The 18,735-nt window shown below is 53.9% G+C and overlaps 6 protein-coding genes across 6 annotated transcripts; 2 read left to right on the top strand and 4 right to left on the bottom strand.

The window, feature by feature from the left end:
* Window positions 1-1,294: 1,294 nt before the first annotated feature.
* Window positions 1,295-2,708, bottom strand: GMORB2_5784 (S-adenosylmethionine synthetase; the record flags this gene model as incomplete). Its single annotated transcript, XM_035467754.1, has 3 exons — window positions 1,295-1,756; window positions 1,850-2,515; window positions 2,670-2,708. The coding sequence occupies 3 exons, from the start codon at window positions 2,706-2,708 to the stop codon at window positions 1,295-1,297; spliced, it is 1,167 nt and encodes a 388-aa protein (XP_035322720.1).
* A 1,931-nt stretch (window positions 2,709-4,639) lies between these two features.
* Window positions 4,640-5,794, top strand: GMORB2_5785 (uncharacterized protein; the record flags this gene model as incomplete). The annotated part of the gene is made up of 2 exons (XM_035467755.1): window positions 4,640-4,687; window positions 4,895-5,794. 2 exons carry the CDS (start codon window positions 4,640-4,642, stop codon window positions 5,792-5,794), a joined length of 948 nt encoding a protein of 315 aa, XP_035322721.1.
* A 443-nt stretch (window positions 5,795-6,237) lies between these two features.
* On the bottom strand, window positions 6,238-6,756 carry GMORB2_5786 (uncharacterized protein; the record flags this gene model as incomplete). The annotated part of the gene is made up of 1 exon (XM_035467756.1): window positions 6,238-6,756. The coding sequence occupies one exon, from the start codon at window positions 6,754-6,756 to the stop codon at window positions 6,238-6,240; it is 519 nt and encodes a 172-aa protein (XP_035322722.1).
* Window positions 6,757-7,773: 1,017 nt separating this feature from the next.
* GMORB2_5787 (uncharacterized protein) lies at window positions 7,774-10,598 on the bottom strand (the record flags this gene model as incomplete). The annotated part of the gene is made up of 2 exons (XM_035467757.1): window positions 7,774-9,783; window positions 9,867-10,598. 2 exons carry the CDS (start codon window positions 10,596-10,598, stop codon window positions 7,774-7,776), a joined length of 2,742 nt encoding a protein of 913 aa, XP_035322723.1.
* A 2,416-nt stretch (window positions 10,599-13,014) lies between these two features.
* On the bottom strand, window positions 13,015-14,245 carry GMORB2_5788 (methylenetetrahydrofolate dehydrogenase (NAD+); the record flags this gene model as incomplete). Its single annotated transcript, XM_035467758.1, has 3 exons — window positions 13,015-13,101; window positions 13,172-13,904; window positions 14,043-14,245. The coding sequence occupies 3 exons, from the start codon at window positions 14,243-14,245 to the stop codon at window positions 13,015-13,017; spliced, it is 1,023 nt and encodes a 340-aa protein (XP_035322724.1).
* Window positions 14,246-16,404: 2,159 nt separating this feature from the next.
* GMORB2_5789 (MFS transporter, NNP family, nitrate/nitrite transporter) lies at window positions 16,405-18,055 on the top strand (the record flags this gene model as incomplete). Its single annotated transcript, XM_035467759.1, has 2 exons — window positions 16,405-16,556; window positions 16,618-18,055. 2 exons carry the CDS (start codon window positions 16,405-16,407, stop codon window positions 18,053-18,055), a joined length of 1,590 nt encoding a protein of 529 aa, XP_035322725.1.
* Between the last annotated feature and the right edge of the window lie 680 nt (window positions 18,056-18,735).

Raw genomic sequence — 18,735 nt, forward strand, 5'->3', positions numbered from 1 at the left:
CCCCCCCCCAACCTTGGCATCCCGGGAATCAACAGTTGCCTCTTTTGGTATCAACCTACCCTGAGCCTTGGGCATCATGTGCTAGAGGACAAGGTAAACAGTAAACAGTATCGATCTTGACCCGTCACGCCATGGTGAGAATGCAGGTAATATTATACTATACCCCCCAGCTTGGATCACGCCCGCCGCTTTCCTATATTCAATGTCAAACAAACCTTGCGTGGGGAAAGCGGCAGATGGAAGAACAAAACACAGAATGGTCTTGTCTTGGAGAAACAACATTATGTGAGGAAACACGGATATATTGTATGGGCTGTGTCCCTCTTGCTTATGTATAGGATCTATCACGCAAGATATTCTGTTCCCTTTTTCCTTGTATATCTCCCTCCATTATACCAACAGAAGTCAGCTTCCAAAATGCCCTCTTGAATCTTGCTCACTATATCCCACAGTGTATTGATCCACGTCTTCTATCCCCTTGCAGAGAGAGATATCATGGAGCGGAACAGTCTGTGTGTCAAAGGTGGAACATAAATCCCCAGCAGGAAGAAAGCATAAAAGATGTTGAACCTCTTTCACCCAGAAGTACAATGACCGTATAAAACCTCCACAATGTACGCTCCAAAAAAGCCGTGAAAAGGTCTCTTCTTTTTTTTTTTTTGTATGAAAGAAGAAATGCAACAAAATGCCGGGGGGGGGGGGGGGGGGGGGGGGGTATCTCAAAGTATATAAGCGCAATGCCCAAAAAGAAAAAAAAAAGTAGAAAATCAACTCCTCTCAGAATATGAAGGTTGCCTCTCCTCTTCTTCATTCTTTCCTTCTTTTGCCTTGTCTTTCACTCCTCTGATCACCTGTCCCATATTGCTCCCTTGATGGGAGATATCTGGAAGGAGGGAGGAGGGGCAGCCGCCCCGCGCGTTTGCATCTTCTCTCCTTTCGGTTTTCTCTCAAGTACAAGCTATCAACCTTTGTCTTTGTTGAAAGACGCCAAATCGCTTCGTTTCGCCGCTTCGCTTTTTCGTCTCGGAACGGAGAAGGAGCAAAGTAGTTGGAAACTGACGGCGCACCCACCAATCCCGTGATGGGCTGTACACAAAATAAAAAGGTGGTTTCGTTGAGAACCGAGCGCAGGCTGTCGTCGATCTTGTTGTGAATCAATCGACTCCGTGCCAGACGCAAAACACAAAAAAAAAAGGAAAGGAGAAAAAAGACTATGGGGTCGTAAACATCATTTCTGCGTTACATGCCATGCGGAGAGTTGTTGAATATCTCTCCGCCTCCGCGCTTAGTCTATTTAGAACTTGAGCGTCTTGGGCTTCTCCCAGTTAAAGTCCTGGTTGGTACCGAAGTGACCGTTCTTGGCAGTCTGGAGGTAGATGGGGCGGGCCAGGTCCAGCTCGCGCACAATGACACCGGGACGGAGGTCAAAGTTGTCGCGGATGATCTTGACGAGCTCCTCGGAGCTCTTGTCAGAAGTGCCGTAGGAGTCGACGTAGATAGACAGGGGCTCGGCAACGCCAATGGCGTACGAGAACTGGACGAGGGCGCGGCGGGCGAGGCCGGCGTTGACCAGGGACTTGGCGACCCAGCGGGCAAGGTAGGCGGCGGAGCGGTCGACCTTGGAGAAGTCCTTGCCAGAGAAGGCACCACCACCGTGGGCACCCCAGCCACCGTAAGTGTCGACGATGATCTTGCGACCGGTCAGGCCGGCGTCACCCTGGGGACCACCGATGATGAACTGGCCAGAGGGCTGGATCTGTAACGAGCGAAGATTATACTGTCAGCCTACTGTGCCGCAATGTGTGGGAAGCGCCCACTGAGCGCGGGCGCACCAGATTCGGCGACTTACGTGGTAGATGGTCTTGTCATCAAGGTACTTGGCGGGGATGGTGGTCTTGATGATCTTCTCGAGGATCTCCTTTCGGAGCTCCTCAGTGGAGATGTCGGGAGAGTGCTGGGCAGAGACGACGACGGTGTCGACGCGCTGGGGAACAACGGCACCGCCGTCCTTCTTGTACTCGACGGTGACCTGGGTCTTGGTGTCGGGGCGGAGCCAGGGCAGGGAGCCGTCACGGCGGGCCTTGGACATGGCAGCGTTGAGCTTGTGGGAGAGCATGAGGGTGAGGGGGAAAAGCTCGGGGGTCTCGTCGGTGGCGTAGCCAAACATGATACCCTGGTCACCGGCACCGAGCTTCTCGAGAGCCTCGTCGTAGTGAAGGCCCTGAGCAATGTCAGGCGACTGCTGCTCAATGGCCACGAGAAGGTTGCAGGTCTTGTAGTCGAAGCCCTTGGACGAGTCATCGTAACCGATGTCCCTGATGCAGTCACGAACAACCTTCTGGTAGTCGAGCTTGGCCTTGGTGGTGATCTCACCAAAGACCATGATCATACCAGTCTTGGTGGCCGTCTCGCAAGCAACCTTTGAGAGGGGGTCCTCGGCCAGGCAGGCATCGAGGATGGCATCCGAAACCTGGTCGGCAATCTTGTCGGGGTGACCCTCACCTACCGACTCGGACTACCAAGGGGGAAACAGTGTTAGCGCGATGGAACGAGAAAAGCTTTCACTTCTTCTCCTCCTTCCTTTTTTCATGAGGGGTGGCACGACGATTGCGAGCCACGCAAAGGTGCTCCGTGCCATCGGGTTGGGGGGTGTGTAGAGAACAACTCACGGTGAAGAGGAAGGTATCCGAAACGCCGTTGGCAGACATTGTGAAAGTGTAATAGTTTAGAAAACCCGGTGGGAGGGAGAGAGAGGAGGGGATTGCTGCCGAGAGAAAAGAGAAAACAAGTCAATTAGCATCAAGGGACAGGGAGAAAGAAAAGAGGACGGTATTGGAAGTGTATGCTGAGAAAGAGATTGTGGAAATTGGAAAGAGGGACGGGAGAAGGGCAAGTTGACATACCTCGACGATATTAAAGGTGTTGATTGAGGAGGAAGAAAAAAAAAAAAGTAGCGAAGAACAAGAGAAGGAGGAAGAGAAAGAAGTGAAGAGGTGAAGAAGGCTGATTTTGGAGGGGCCGATAGTGGGGTTAGACGGTTCGGCGGTGTCCAGTGGTCCAGGAGCGCCGAATCGAATTGGGTGGGGGGAGGGGGGTGCTGTGTGTTCTGGCCTGCGTTACGGAATACGGCCACTATAGCTCTTCATTCTTAGAATGGGAGAGCCTGTACGCCATGCGATTACCTCCATATCCAGGTACGGAGTAGCGAGGGGCAGCAAGATACAGAGACCTAAGCTTGGACGGTACAGGGGATAATAGCACCTGTACAAGGGAGACGCACAGGGATAGGCACTGGAGAGTAGAGGGGGAGACGGCCCTCCCGAGACCTCAAATCCCGAGAAATCATGACAGTGTAGCCTAAACCGTTTAAGGTAATATTGTGCCATATCTGCAACGATTCACTCGAGCAAAAACTCCTTATTTGCTCGGGAAGTATTGGGTGGTTGATACTCTGTACGTGAGCAAGGAAGTTGGAACCAATGATGACGACAAAAGAGTGAGGCGTGCTCGCAGTTGTTTTTTTTTTTTTTTTTTTTTTTTTTGCGGGAATTAAAGCTAAGAGACCGGCTAAGGAAAAGAGAAGAAAGAAAAATTGGCGTCTTGGAGGCTGTCCCCCACCTCGTGGCCTTCCTGGCCTTTCTGTGTGGAATTTTTTTCATCTTTCTTCCACGCCAATCGGTTCAGACTAGACTCTTCACTACCAGCCCCCCCGAGTACGTATACGCAGTAAGGCTGCTCGCAACTCATAACTTGTCACTTGGTACATTTTTATTTATCTATCTTATTTGCGGCGTCCCTGTTGGTGCGCCAATCCACCGAATACCGCCGGTGGTATTGCGCCATACATCGGCTCGAGAGGAGATTTTGCACGGTCTTCGGATGCCGAGCCTTGTCGTACGACGTATTCGTACTCGTACGTCGTACACCGTAAACTCACTCCAGGCATGGAATATTATTAATTATATCTGCCATGTATGGCAACATTACACCGTATTATCATCAATGCTGACGAGTGACGACTTGTCACTTGGACATTGAATCATGGCGATAGGCCACTTCTTGTTTTTCGCCTGGCCATTTGCCGATACTACTACTGATCTGTAGACTGCTACGCCGTCACGAAGTATCCATTGACGTAAACCCTTGTGTCGAAGTACCCTTTAGGGGTACACTCGGCTATATTTTTATGCGTACCTTCCACATGCGTATTGTTCCGTACATTACGAGTATATGGCAGTCTAACCTCGACCATGGCCATCCTACGGGGATACCTGACGCTGTCTATGATCTCTCATTATTCTTGTTCGTTCCTATTCATCGATATGCCATGCCCTTATCAAACCTTCGGCGCAGCAGTCCTGGCGTATTTTCAAACAGGTTGCCAGTGATACTGGTCATTGGTAATCATGGACAACCAGCGCAGAGACACTGCAAACCACTATGGAAGAAAGGCTGAATGCGGGGCCCCCACCTATCGTCAACCTCGACTCTGCAACAACTGGAAAATCCACCATCAAGGAGTTCTTGTCTTTGCAGCATACCACCATCTGAACCGACGAGGCTGGCGCGCCATATCTGAGGAACCGAAAACCTACAGCGATCCGACAGAAGCTACGGTTCACCCACCACCACCGTCACCATGAGCAAGTTTGGCGCCATGGTCATGGGCCCCGCGGGTGCCGGCAAGGTACGTTTCGCACTGGCCGTCTCAGGAGAAGGGCTTCTTGTCCGAAGAGGAGAGGGCAAGTGACGTGAAGGGAGGAAGAAGAGAGAGATAGAGAGAGATGAAGAAAGAGATAGGGAAATATGAAGAAGGGGGGGTTGGGTTAGAGACGGGGACAGAGAAAAGAAGAAAGAAAGACAGAAAGAAAGGCTAACGCGAGAGGGAAAACAGTCAACATTCTGCGCCGCCCTCATCACCCACCTCCAGATGAACCGCCGATCAGCCTTCTATGTCAACCTGGACCCGGCGGCCGAGTCGTTCGAGCACACGCCCGACCTCGACATCAAGGAGCTCATCTCCCTCCACGATGCGATGGAGGAGGTGGGCCTGGGACCCAACGGCGGGCTGATATACTGCTTCGAGTTCCTCATGGACAATCTGGACTGGCTGACGGAGGCGCTGGATTCCCTGACGGAGGATTACCTGATCATCTTCGACATGCCGGGCCAGATAGAGCTGTACACGCATGTGCCGATTCTCCCAACGCTGATGCGCTTCCTCTCGCAGCCAGGGTCTCTGGACGTGCGCATGGCGGCCGTCTACCTCCTCGAGGCCACCTTCATCGTCGACAAGGCCAAGTTCTTTGCCGGCACGCTCAGCGCCATGAGCGCCATGCTCATGCTCGAGGTGCCACACATTAACGTGCTGTCTAAGATGGATCTGGTCAAGGGCCAGGTCAAGAAGAAGGACATGAAGAAGTTCCTCACCCCGGACACGGCCCTGCTGGACGACGAGCCCCGTGGCCGCCTCGATTCCGAGAGCGGCAGGCAGGACCAGGGTCGGGATGGCGACGGCGGCGGCGACGACGACGACGGCGAAGATGATGACGACGGGACTGCTCCCCCCGACGACAGACGTCAGGTCATGAAGGGGGCCAGCTTCCGACGGCTCAATCGCGCCGTCGCCGGACTTATCGAGAGCTTCAGCATGGTAAACTTCTTAAAGCTCGACGTCACCAGCGAGGACAGTGTGGGCGCCATCCTCAGCCACATCGACGACTGTATTCAGTTCCACGAAGCCCAGGAGCCAAAGGAGCCTGCTGATGAAGATTCTGCCCAGGCTGACGAGTAATCTCTCGTCAGCCTCTCCGCCTGAATATCTCATGACTCTCATCATCTTTCTTCTTCTTCTTCTTCTTCTTTTGTCCTAAAAAAAAATTCTGTTATTTTGCACTTGGTCAAAGTCCCCAAGGATTATATAAACAAGAGGAACCATTTTCTGCATAGCGAGGGCGTTGGGTGGGGCACGGGTATAATAGTCGGTGTGGAAAACATCAGGAACCAAAAAGAAAAGAAAAGGATATTCCATTTTGAAGAAGGATATCAAAAGAGAATGGGAATGAAAAGAAAACATTTGCGCTCGTCCAATAAGTTATAAAAAAAAGTTTCGTCCTCGGCCAGTTTGATACAACAATGATGGAAGATGGAAGAAAAGAAAGAAACACATGGGAACAAGTTTCCCTCGAGAGAACCCCCTCCCAAACAAAATAGATGGAAATTGCAAAGCTACTATTATTACCTCCTACCAGCCGACGACGACGGCCCCCCACCGCGAACCCTCTGACTCTCGTAATGATTGTACTCTGCTACCCAGATATCCCTCAGGCCAGCGAGGTAGCCGGCGAGCGTGGATGAGGCCACGGCGACGTCCCTGGTGGTGCGGGCCAGGCCCCTCTCCCAGGCGGCGGCGACGACGAGGGCGATGACGGCCCAGAAGGCCAGCCTCGCCACCAGCCTGGTCCACCACATGACCAGCCTGCGCAGCCAGTTCAGCACCACCACCACGGCCGTCACCACGGCCAGCGCGGCCACCAGGCCGGCGGCTCCCTGGTTGTCCGCCAAGGCTGACAGGGCCGCGTCCACGTACGGCGTCACCAGCGGCAGGGCCGTCGACGCCGCCGAGGACGCGTACCCGCTCGCTTGTCGGAGGAGGAGCTGCCCCGGAGAGTCGGCGTCCAGGATGTATGCCTGTATGTACTTTTGAGTCTCGGGCGGTAGGAGGGACGACAGGACCCCGACGGTTGCTGTGTCCATGTTTCGTTGTTTTTCTGTGTGTGTTTGTGTGTGTGGGTGGGGAGGGTGTTTTCTTTTGGGTAGTTGATTTTTTTTCGTGCGTTCGTCTCCTTTTCTCTTTTTTTCTTTCTCTTTTCTGTCCCTTTCTTACAGGTAATCGGTCTTTGTAGGAAGGGTGGTTTGTTTTTTTCCCGGACACACGACGCTGTTGATCACACACAATTCTTTTCTTCTCGATGGGTAGGTATAGAGAGAAGTGGTGTGGGGGAGAGAAAAAGGGAGCGAGAGAGTGGGAGAGAGAGAGAAGGAGAGAGAGAGAGAGAGAGAGAGAGAGAGAGAGAGAGAGGAAATGTTGCAAAATTTTGTTCAGTCGTGTCTCGTTTCTTCGTGAAATCGTGTGTCGTGTCGTCTTGTTGATGATGACGGTGTGTTGTAGGGTCCCTGAGCACTTCTGTCCTGCTGACAAGAAGATGGGGGGGGGGGGGAAACAAGGGTTCGTTCGCTGACTGTCTCCTCTCTCCCTCTCTCTCTCTCTGCTCTGAGCGCTTGATATCATGCATGTGGGGGGGTATCTCTGTACCTATCGTGTACCCTTGTACCTTGTCCTTTTCGGCCACACCGGTTCAATCATGCGTCAACTTTACAGTCGCCTTTTGAACTACAAGTGTTTGTTGATCCTTCTTTATCGATGCATTCATTCTCCATCCTTCTCAATTTCATCATCAAGAGAGGACAGGTCAGAAGGTGGTTTCATATAATATAGCTAAATGTTTCGTAAAGAAAGCAAAGGGTATATGACCAGTAAACAAGAACTGGCAAGTTCTCAAAAAGGACAGATAAAGAAGTAAAAGGGAAAAAAAATATCCTCTCTGCGCCGTACATCCAATTGTATATCTAAAAAAAGAGAGAAAGAAATGGGTAAAGAATGTTAGGCCAAAATACATGTCCTAAAAATGTGAAGGGAAGAAGAAGAAAACAGGTGCTGGGGAAAGAAAAGGGTAAGACAAGATCCTGGAAAGAGAAGAGAGAGGAGGGACATCAAGGAGACGCGGCATCCCGTTGACCCTCGAGTATCAACCTCGCAGCATTGAGTCTCCGTCTGAGCATTCTGTACTCGGACCCCGCCCGAGAAGGTCCACCCTCGCTCATGTCGAGGACGCAACGTCCCAGGCTGGCCACCAGCCTCTCCACGGCAATCTGGTCTTCCCTGGGGAGGTTCTGCATCGGCAATCCGCCGCTGATGCCGTTGACCTTGTTGCCGACACCATTCGGCGTCGCGGTGGCAAGATGGTCCGCAGTAGCGGTAGTCGAAGCAGCCTGCTTAGCTGGATCCGGTGAACTTCCCGAGGAAGAGGGCGATCCTCCAGGAGTAAGGACACCGTCCAGGCTGGTGATCTTGGACTTGTTGACGAGGGGGAAGCTTCTGGTTGTTCCCGCCGATTCAAAGGACGAGACTGACGGTCGGTGCAGACGGCCTGCCTGGGTGGCGCTGGCGCTCGTGGGCCGGCTCATGATGGCGGCAGAGTAGTAGTGGTGCTGGTTGCGGGGCGCAGGTATGCCGGGCACGTGCTCGTCGCCATCATCCTCATCCTCCGACAGTCGACGGTCCGACGAGGCATCCTCGCTGCGCACCTCGCGCAGGGGGGACAGTTCCTCGTACGGCGTGCCCATGGGCGAGCCCCGCCTCGAGTCCTTCATAGACATGCGGCTCGGCCTCCCGTCGTTGGCCGTCGCAAACGTCTCGTCCGATGCGTTCGAGTCCCCGCTGTATCTACGGCTGTGGCTCATCGACGTCGACGCCGTAGTCGGTCCCCGCGTCGTCTCTACCGAGTCATCCGAGAATTCGCTCTCCGACGATTCATCCATCTCGGCCCGTAGACTCATGTTGCCCATGGCCGAGTGCAGGAAGAAATGCTCGTAGTCGAAGGCGTCCTCGCGGTCTTCGTGTGATGTTGCAAACTGCTCCGTGTCGTGGTACAAGGATTCGCCACTCTCGCTCGCCCAGTCTGATGCGTCGTCTACGCCGTCATCCTGGTCGTCGTATTCTTCGGGTCCGTAGGCGTCCTCGTACGCATCTCCATCCTCAGTCCGCAAATCATCGTCCTCGTCTTGGTCGGCATCCTGACCCTCGTGGTTGGCCGCTGCTTTTTGCGGCTGCTGCTGTACCTGAGACTGCAGCTGTTGCTCGGGGCTCTTGGGCGTACTGTCGGGCAGGTCCCGTTGGGTTGGAGTCTTTGTCTTCCTAGAGGAAGATGAGTACGAGCTCATTGGGCGGCGGTCGCTGCTCACGGTCTTGTCGTCTTCTTGCGGGCTGAGAGGGATGGTGCCTACGCCGTCAGCCGATGGACGACTGTCAGCCTCGCTCTCATTGGCGGCGGGGAGCGGTGGTGTAGTTTCGCGGGAAGTCGCCGCACGGATCTCGCCGGGTTCCATCAGTCCCTGGTTCCAGCGGGCATGGGTGAATGGACTCGGCGTTCGCAGGCTCTGCAGACTCCTGCGTTTGAGGCTGTCGGCCCTGGCCTGCTCCTTGAGTGACGAGATCTTGCCGCGCAGGCCCTGCATCTGATCATGTATGTCTCTCATCTGTGCAGCCGACGCGGAGCGCGTCAGGCCCTTCTCGGCAAAACCGGTAGATACCGGGGTCAGAAGCATGCCCCCGTTACGCATGCCGTCGGCGCTGGACCATGTGTCGTGCACCTCATCCTCCCCGAGGGCCTCGAGAGTCGTGTCCAGCGGGAACTGGGATGTACCGGGCGACAGGTAACCTGCCGGGGAGCTGATATCCTCACGCTTGAACTTGGGCAGCGGTTGTCGGTAGCCACCGGCGGCACCCAGGGCGCTTGCCGACCTTGTAATACCGTGGGAGGGCTGTTGCTTGGGCGTACCCATGGGGCCGTCCTCGCTCTTGATTCTTGCGTGGCCGGTGATCTGCGAGGCCGATGTGCTAGGCCGAACACCAGGGGTCGATTGAACTAGTTGGGGCGATGGTGTCGAGGCCTCCGAAGTACCGAGTGAGCTCCTGGCCCTCGAAAGGTTGCCCTCCATAGCCTGAAAGTATGTACACGTCAGTACGAGGAACCCAAGGTCTCCTACGCAGGAGGAAAGGAAAGGGGTGGGGGATTGCAGCCTACCGTCAGCCTGCGCTTTGCCGTGGCAAGGATCAGCTCGGCCCTGCTGCTTATGGATGCCGTCGAGTGCCTGTTGTTGCCGTCCTCCTGTCCGTGTCCCAGACGCTCGTCGTATCCCCGGGCGGGCGCGGTGCCCTCGACGTACTCGGAAGCCATGCTCTCCTCGTCGTCGCCCTGGAAGCTGCTGTCGTCGACGCTGACCGTGTCGTCAAAGTCGGCAAAGTCGGCGCGGTGGTCCTGAGTGGTGATTGTGCTGGTCGAGTCGATGGAGGAACGGCGCTCACGGGCCTTTTGCGCCTTGGACCTCCGGGCGAGTACCTTGCTCATGACAACGGTAGCCGACGAGGGCCCAAATGTCTCGGTCTCTGTGTAGTTTGAGTATCGCGATGAGGCCCTCCTGGAGGCTGGGCCGACCGTGCTCTCGACCTCGGTGACCTCACCAATGTCGGAGAGCATGGTACCGTTGCCGTAGATGATGGGAGTAGCGGGGGCCACCGACTTGGCACCGTAGCCGTAGCCAGCCTGGGGAGGCAGCTGGAAGTCGAGCTGGTCGAGGTTGGGGTCTCTCCAGTCCATGAGAGACGATTGAGAGCGTCCATTGGGGGACGGGGGCGCGTCGTAGTCGGGGAGGATCATGTCGGGGTTTGTAAGGGTCGGCGAGCCAGGAACAGGACCGTGATGGTGGGACGCGGCGTGCTGACGGCCATCGTGGTGGCTCTGGGTGATGCTAGGCATGACGGCGGCTCTCTGGCGTCGTCGTTTTCGTCGTCGCGACCGCGAATGTTATTATCGCACACGACTACACGTTTCCCGGATATAGATCTTATGAGACCCACGCCTAGGTATGGTTCTTGTTCGCTCCAAAAATATAAGATAAATATGGGACAGAAGATATGGCCGATCTCGTACGGATTAGGTTCGTGTCGCAGCCCTCCTAACTCGATCGCGTTTCGTCGTCAAGTAGTCGAAGGGGGGGGGTATGGGAAGCCGAGCGCATGCATCCATAAACCAGCGACGGGGGAAAAAGCAAGATGAGATGGAGAATTGTCAAAATATCGCAGTGCTCTAGCGGGCCGAGGCCTCGCACACAGCGTCGCAGCCTCTCGGAGGCAGTAACGGGTGCGGCCGTCGCAATCAAAGGGAAGGAGGAGTTGGAGACCCTCTTTCTTTCTTCTTTCTTTCTTCCTCTTTTCCTAAGGGGCGTGTAGCTCAGACTCAGGCCGCTTGGTTGGGGGGGGTGTTTATCGGTAGGATGTCGCAGACCAAGAAAGGAAGCATGTGAGGAAGTAAGAAAAACAAAGGTGAGACAAGTTGGGGAACAAAGGCGGCAGTCTCAGAGACAAAGGTGCCGGTCTAGAATTAGAGCAGAAGTTTGAGAAGGAGCCGACCGAGAAAAAAAAACTCTGGGAAGTACGGAGTAGTAGCGAGTCAAGATGACAGCCGTAACGAAGCCGGAAACTGGCTGGCTCTTTTGCGCGGCACCGTACTGGGAACTCCTAGTGCAGAAAGGTAATAATACTCCGCATGCTAGTACTCTATATATTACGACGCAATTGGTATTAGTAGTAATAGCACTACTAACTCGTACATATACTAATAATATTACCTAGTACGAGTAATACCCTCACAGGCAGTAATCTGTACTCGTCGTGATGCCACTATACTTTATATGTGCGAGTACTGCCATTCTTCCTACCAGTATTACTCGCACTTTAAGCATTACGGGTACTCGTACGGAAAGCACTACAGATTGAAAGTATCCGTAATGATACTCTTCGTTGGACGCTAGACTCTACTAGTATCAATATGAACATGTAATGATGTCTCCTTGACGTACGAGTACTCGCGAGAGTGCATAATATACGCTTCACTCATTGTAAATGTACGATATTCTGGGGGCCCTTCCCAGGGGCCACGAGATGGTACCTGGGCTGTATCCTGCAGCCCCTAATAGCGGCATTGTGTCACCACCATTAGTGCAGTTACTTGCATCTGCAGCGGCCAATCGTCTCCAGCCCAGGCTCCTCCACTCCAATGGATAACAGGTACAAGTATTAGTTGAAGGCATCCGTCCGCTGGGCTGCATCCCCTCAACGCCAGTGCCCGCCCGTGCAGGTTCCGTCAGGGGTTGGGTTCATGATTCATCCCAGCTAGGTGGGTGGCTATATACGAGTATCATGTACCTCCAGACCGCTCGCTGCAGTCAATCGAGCGCCGTCACATCACGGCCATGGAAGTCTTCTGCAATGCCCATCTTTTTGTCCTCATACGAGTCCACGTACGAGTACGAGTACAGACAGTCTTTCCCCCCCCCTCCTTGCATGCCGTCTCAGCCCAAACTCGAAAGGACCGTGCAGGACTGGGCATGGGGTTCACTCACGAGTCGCCCAGGATCGCCATGAGTGCTACACTCCCAGTACCGAGTACTATTAATTAGTTATCTTACAATTACCACGCTCCATACGACGCCCGTACTTGTACGGGTAATGGTAAATTGTAAATTGTAAGGCTCGTACTCTGTAAATAAACACGTAATACCCCAGCCGACGTTGCAAAAAGCCCCTCTTTATTACTGAGCCACATGGCCGGCTGCTGAGGAGAGCAAGAGAAGGAGAATCTCGTCGAATGCGCGCGGCCATGCGCCAGATTCCAACCTCCGAATCCCTGCTCTCTCCTGGTTCCCGCAGCCCAGCCTCATTTCGGTCAGACTTGATCCCTGCCACTCTCTGCCCAATGCCCAGTAATATAACCTCCCCTTTCCCTCCCACCCTGAGGGACTCTCAGACTGGTCCAGCTTTGTCTCTGAGATTTCGGCTCCGCCTGGTCAACTGCCGCCATCGTACGGAGTACTCTATCCTGATTCCTGACCGGATAGTGGATACCCTGCAAAGGGAAGGGGGAGGGGACAAGAAGAACAGAAATACAGCCATTCATTTTGCTTTTATATAACCGATATATCATATACCTCTATATGTTTTTTTTTTTTGGTTTATAAGGAAAAGCTTCTCTTTTTGTCCCTCTTCCTCGTCTGTGTGTCGAGTCCGTCCAATCTTGTTTGGTGACTAAACTCCGCAATACGCCAAGAGCGTCCTTGCATGAAACACCGAATCAATCAACACCACCCCACTTGATTCGATCTTGTTACGATGCTTCAATCATCGGCAAAGGCCTCGTTCCTGGCTTGCGAAATGTCGCCCGTTTCCGAAACGTCCCTGGCCGGACGGTTGGCAATCAAACGCTAATGTATCAAGATGATTAGCATGTCTCGCTTGCCGGCAGACACACACAAAGTGTTTGGCATTACTCACCACGAGGTTGCGGAGGAGGACGGCAATCGTCACCTTGCCGACCGACGGCACGTATAGCGATGCCTTCTCCTTGATGGCAGGGCCGTCAAAGTTCCTGTGCGACGAGAAGTTGATGCAGGTGGCGCCCTCGCGGATGAGGTGCGTCGGCACCTTGTACGTGTCGGACGGCACGCCCGAGATGATGACGTCGCTGGCGGGCAGGCACTGCTCGAGACCCCAGCCCTCCTTGTCCTCGACCTGGTGGCGTGGCTGCTTGATACCCTGACCGCGGGTGAAGAGCTGCACACCTGTAATGTCGACCGAGTACACCGTGGCTCCGTCGTTGGCCAAGAGGGCCGCCAGCGGACGCCCGTTGACCTCGGAACGATTGATGACGGTGATGGTCTTGCCGAAGAGGCGGTTACCTACCGCCAGGATGGGGTTATAGATCTGCAGGTACTCGAGGATCTTGACGACGGCGAGGGGTGTGCAGGGCAGGATTGACTTCTTGCGGTTCTCGGGCGGGTCGAGGAATCGGACGTTGTGGTACATGTTGTACAGGTGCTTGTGACGCATACCCTCGACGTCCTTGCTCAGGTCTACCGTCTCTTGCACATACTTGTCGTGGCTCGGGTTCTGCGGGAATATGGGGTAGTACACGATGATACCGTCGACATCTTCCTCCTCGTTGGCCCTGATAATCTCCTCCTCCAGGCTGTCCTTTTGCACCGAGCGAAGGTCGAACTTGAAGCCACTTTTTTCGTACATACATCTTAGCATAGATCCTTTCTTTATACCCCACCATGGACCATGATGAACATGCGGGGTTCAAGGAGGGGTGTTCTTCGGTTTTCTTCATTCTTGTCCTTTTTTCTTCTTCTCCGTCACTCACTTCTCTTCACACGTCTTCTTGGACCACTCGGCGTATTTCTCAGCAAAGGGATCACCGTTGGCCAGGAAGGCGGCCAGGGTGGGTTGCCCACTGCCCTTCTCTTGGATCTTGGCTAGGGTGTCCCGCACCTCGTCCAGCAGACCTTTGGCGATGGTGTCGGCTGTGATGACCTTGCAGGTCTTGGGGGCTTCTTGCGATGCCATATTGAAGGGACCTGAGATGTTGTATCTACCGCGTTGGAGGGGCGTCGAGGTCAGGACCAAGCCAAGAGTCGCGGGGGGGGTTTGCGCCGGCTATTACTCACAGTCGGGTGTAGAACCCAGGTGTAAGTTGAGACGGGCTTGGTATTTCTGCAGTCGGGCAGAAAAGAAATGCCAAGGTCAAGAGGGTATGAGCAGTGATGCTTCGTATAGAATTGGCCAGAAGAATGGAGCAGCAAGCGGACTACAAGTTGTTCATTTGGACTTCCAAGGTTGGAGAAAGTCTCCGTCCCGCCTTCCGGCTGACGTCGACTGGCCCGAGTGAAAAAAACTCAGCAGGAGCGACCCTGGAAGAAGAGAAGGAAGAGAAAAAAAAAGCCCCACCTACCGTATATGGTTTAGATCACCACATACAAGTCTTTTTCATAGAGGTGTTTTTCCCTCCTCCCCTTTTTTTGTTCTTATGGGTTTAGAAGAACCTTAGTCATTACCGTTTTCTTTGGCCGATCTTCAAGCTGGTTGTTAGACCTGCCTGTGATATATACCGCTTCTGTATTTCTCTTTTCATTCTCACCTTCTCGGCGAGGGGACGGCAAGGCCGTTGTTCCGCCAGTAAGGGAAGCAGACGACGATACCTTCACACCAGTCGCCGGTTATCGGTCACCGGGCAGAGCAACGAACTTCGCCAGTAACCATTTGGATTGCATTGGTCATTCTGGCAAAAACCCCGGATTCTCAGAGCTCCGCTATTGCTTCCAGGAGCATTGAGTTCTAGCAGGTCGCTCTGTTTGCACCAAACGCACTGTGTCAATAACCGGTGTGGCGTCACCCTGCCGGACAACGATTCTGTGACCCAGCGGGGTTGGCTGTGTGCAACTCATCTTTTAGCGGTTCGCCATATCGTTCCGGAACTTCTTATCCAGAATACGAGTCCTAGAGCGACTGTGCTAGGTATCCCGGACTGCAGATTCTTGCAGGGTGACATGGTCTTGCAGTCATACGAGTTGCAGCACTCAGCGAATGCATCGGTGTGGCCGACGAGTGTACCAGGGCAAAGCGATCTGTTTGTCTATTGGGTCAACATTGACGTCGTCCTCGCTTCCCGGTTGACGAAAGACGTCAACAGACGACACATAAAACAGTGAGTGCGAGTGAAAACCAGGGCCTCCGCGGAGAAGGTGATGAAGAGATAACCACCCGCATCTCGACCGTCTTATCTTTCTCCCTTAGTGGATCCCACACCCTTCCACCACTCGTAGAGGTTGCTTCGAGATAAGTGTGACACATGGCGGTAATTGACAGAGGCTTGCTATTCCACTGGTCTTTTCACCTCTATAGTGTCGAAACCTCTATTTGATCTTGGCCTGTTGCTTTGTGGTCCCGGGAGGACCCACGTTTTACGGGGATCCATATCCTGGGTGCTCCCGTCTAAGACGTACGGCGCAACTCCGCGGGGAAGCTCAATTGTATCCGCATAGTAATACTAACACTCTACAGGTAATTCCGTTGATAGCTTCCAGAGAGAAGAAGGTACGCGAGAACCGTCCACTGCACCAGATAATAGGAAATCGACGCCAGACAACCCGATCCGTCAGACTACTCCGGGCCCTCTCTCACGTCCCGGCCAAAGACCAACTGTGAGGGTATCTCCCATCGCTCTGATCGCAGCAGTTTTTTCATGTGCGTCATGGTATTTAGCCACATCCTATTGGATCCCCAAAACAACAGCGGTCGATCAACCGACCTTATCAGCTTCTCAGCATCTCCGGGTGCCCTCCGCCCTCACCCCCTCTCGAAAGGGGGCAGAAGCAAGCAGGCCTGGGTAAGCCACTGCCGGTCCAGTCAAGAACGACATACTAGTAAGTTCGGCCACTGCTGTGAGTCGATGCAGGGAACGCCTTGCAGGTTAGACTCTTAGCCCCTTCTACCGGAGATGCACATCTCGCTCTGCCAGCAGTACTACTGAGAGCATCTTTACCCAGGACCTGTCTTATAAAGCCAGGTCCCTCAGCCTTCTTTCATCTGGCGGCTCTCGTCTAGTCGCAAGAAAAAAAATAGTGGACGTTCCATTTACTTCACATATTCCCAGTGTTCTCGTTATCCTGGCAAAGCTATCATTGTGGCACCTAGTATTTGTACGTGGTCAAGGAGGACTTGTCACAATGGGCTTCGACATCGCCCTCCTATGGAGGGCCCCAGAAGTCAACCCCATCACCAAAAAGGCCAGAAGCGTCCCCATCCTCAACCCCTTTGACCCCTACGGCCGTGTCTTTTTCTTTTCCTGGCTGGGCTTTATGCTCGCATTCTGGGCCTGGTAAGCTGTCTTTTCCCCTCTACTCTACACTCACACGACCAAGCTGACTTCCTTCAAAAAGGTACACATTTCCGCCGCTCCTGTCCGAGACCATCGCCAAGGACATTAACTTGACGACAACACAAGTGGCCAACTCCAACATCGTCTCACTCGCAGCCACATTCTTCCTCCGCTTCGTCGTCGGCCCTCTATGCGACCAGTGGGGCTCGCGCAACGTATACGCGGGTCTCCTGATGGTAGGCTGCCTGCCGATCGGCATGGCACCTCTCGTCAAGGACGCCACGGGTTTATATGTGTGCCGGTTCTTCATCGGCGTGCTCGGCGCCACGTTTGTCCCCTGCCAAGTATGGTGCACAGGCTTCTTCGACAAGAACGTTGTTGGCACGGCCAACGCCATTGCGGGCGGCTGGGGCAACGCCGGTGGTGGGCTCACGTACGTCATCATGCCGGCCATCTTTGACTCGTTTGTGCACGATGAGGGAATGACGGAGCACAAGGCGTGGCGGGTGACATTCGTGGTCCCACTTGTGTGCCTTCTGGCGTGCAGCATAAGCATGGCCCTTCTGTGCGCAGAGTCACCTCTGGGTACGTGGAGCGAGCGCGAGCAGCGCATCCGAGAGAACCTTGCAACCCACAGTCTTCAGAACCAGGAGATAGCCGACGTGCCCGGCAAGGTAACCGGCCTCCGGTCCTCGGAAGGTGTGCTGTCAGATGAAGAAAAGGGCACTATCTCGGGCTCGGATAAGTGCTCCGGCCCGGACAACAAAATCGAGCTGTTCGGCCGCGAAGGCGAAGCATCCATGACCAAGAGCGAGGCGTACGAGACGGCACAGGGCGAGACGATTATCAAGCCCACGATTCGGGAGGCTCTCCCCGTGTTCATGTCGCTACAGACCCTCTTCCTCGTGTGCACCTACGGCTGCTCGTTTGGCGGGGAGCTGGCGCTTAACGCCATAGTGAGCTCCTACTTCATGAAGAATTTCCCCCACCTAGACCAGAGGCGCGCGGGAAACTACGGCTCCATCTTTGGCTTCCTCAACTTCGCCACCCGGCCCCTGGGTGGTATAGTGTCGGATGCGCTGTACCGCTGCACGGGACGGAACCTTTGGTCCAAGAAGCTCTGGGTCACCTTCTGTGGCGTGGCCACGGGTGTGACACTCATCATCGTCGGACGCGTGGATCCTTCCGCAGCGGAAGGGTCAAGTCTGGGTCTCCTGGTGGGACTGGTGGCCTTGGTGGCCATCTTCCACGAGCTCGGCAATGGAGCCAACTTCGGCCTCGTGCCGCATGTGCACCCCTTTGCCAACGGCATCGTATCGGGGGCTACGGGGGCTGGAGGCAATCTAGGTGGCGTGGTGTTTGCGATCGTGTTTCGCTTCATGAACGATGGGAAGGACTATGCCATGGCGCTGTGGGTGATTGGCATCATGCAGTTGGGGATCAACCTCGCTGTATGTTGGATCCCGCCTATTCCCAAGGGACAAATTGGGGGGCGTTGATCGGGAGTCATCGAACACGGCGCTTTGTCTCTTTTCTTCTACCTTTTTTTCGATTCCATTCTATCTTTTGCACATTTGGTCACATTTCCCGTCACATTATCCCGTTATACATTATATCCGGATTTGATTCTTCTTGTTTTTGTTTTCGGTTTCGTCTTAAAGTGCCAGTATATAACTAGTATAGATAGAATGTTTGTGTGTTTCGGCAAACAAACTTCCATACCCAATAGAACGAAGCAAGGGAGATTGGGGGGAAGGTAAACATGGCGGAGCGTGTTGACATGGACAATGCTGCCGGTATTAAACGATGAGTATGCATTGAGAGAGCGAGAAAGGATATATGACGAGTTTTAGCGCGGGAAATGTGAAACGGTAGGCTGGACAAGTTGGAATGTGGCGACACGATGGAGGGCGAGGCTGGTGGACTGATGTCTTTGCGGAGTATTACTCGTACAGATTACTCCGTACAGGTAGGAATGGTTGACGTTGAAGAGACGGGTTCTAGACCTCGTGGTCTGTCTCTCTCGGTGCTACCCGATCGAATATTTGAGTACATTGTGTCACATCGGCCAAGGGCGTGCATGTCAGTGACGAGACAAGAGATGGTAATTCATTGATGTCTGTTACAGAACAACATGATTGGAGCATAGGAGTCAACAAGATTTTCTTTTCCCTTTCAA

Source organism: Geosmithia morbida (assembly GCF_012550715.1).
Source record: "Geosmithia morbida isolate 1262 chromosome Unknown scaffold_4, whole genome shotgun sequence".
Taxonomy (NCBI): Eukaryota; Fungi; Ascomycota; class Sordariomycetes; order Hypocreales; family Bionectriaceae; genus Geosmithia; species Geosmithia morbida.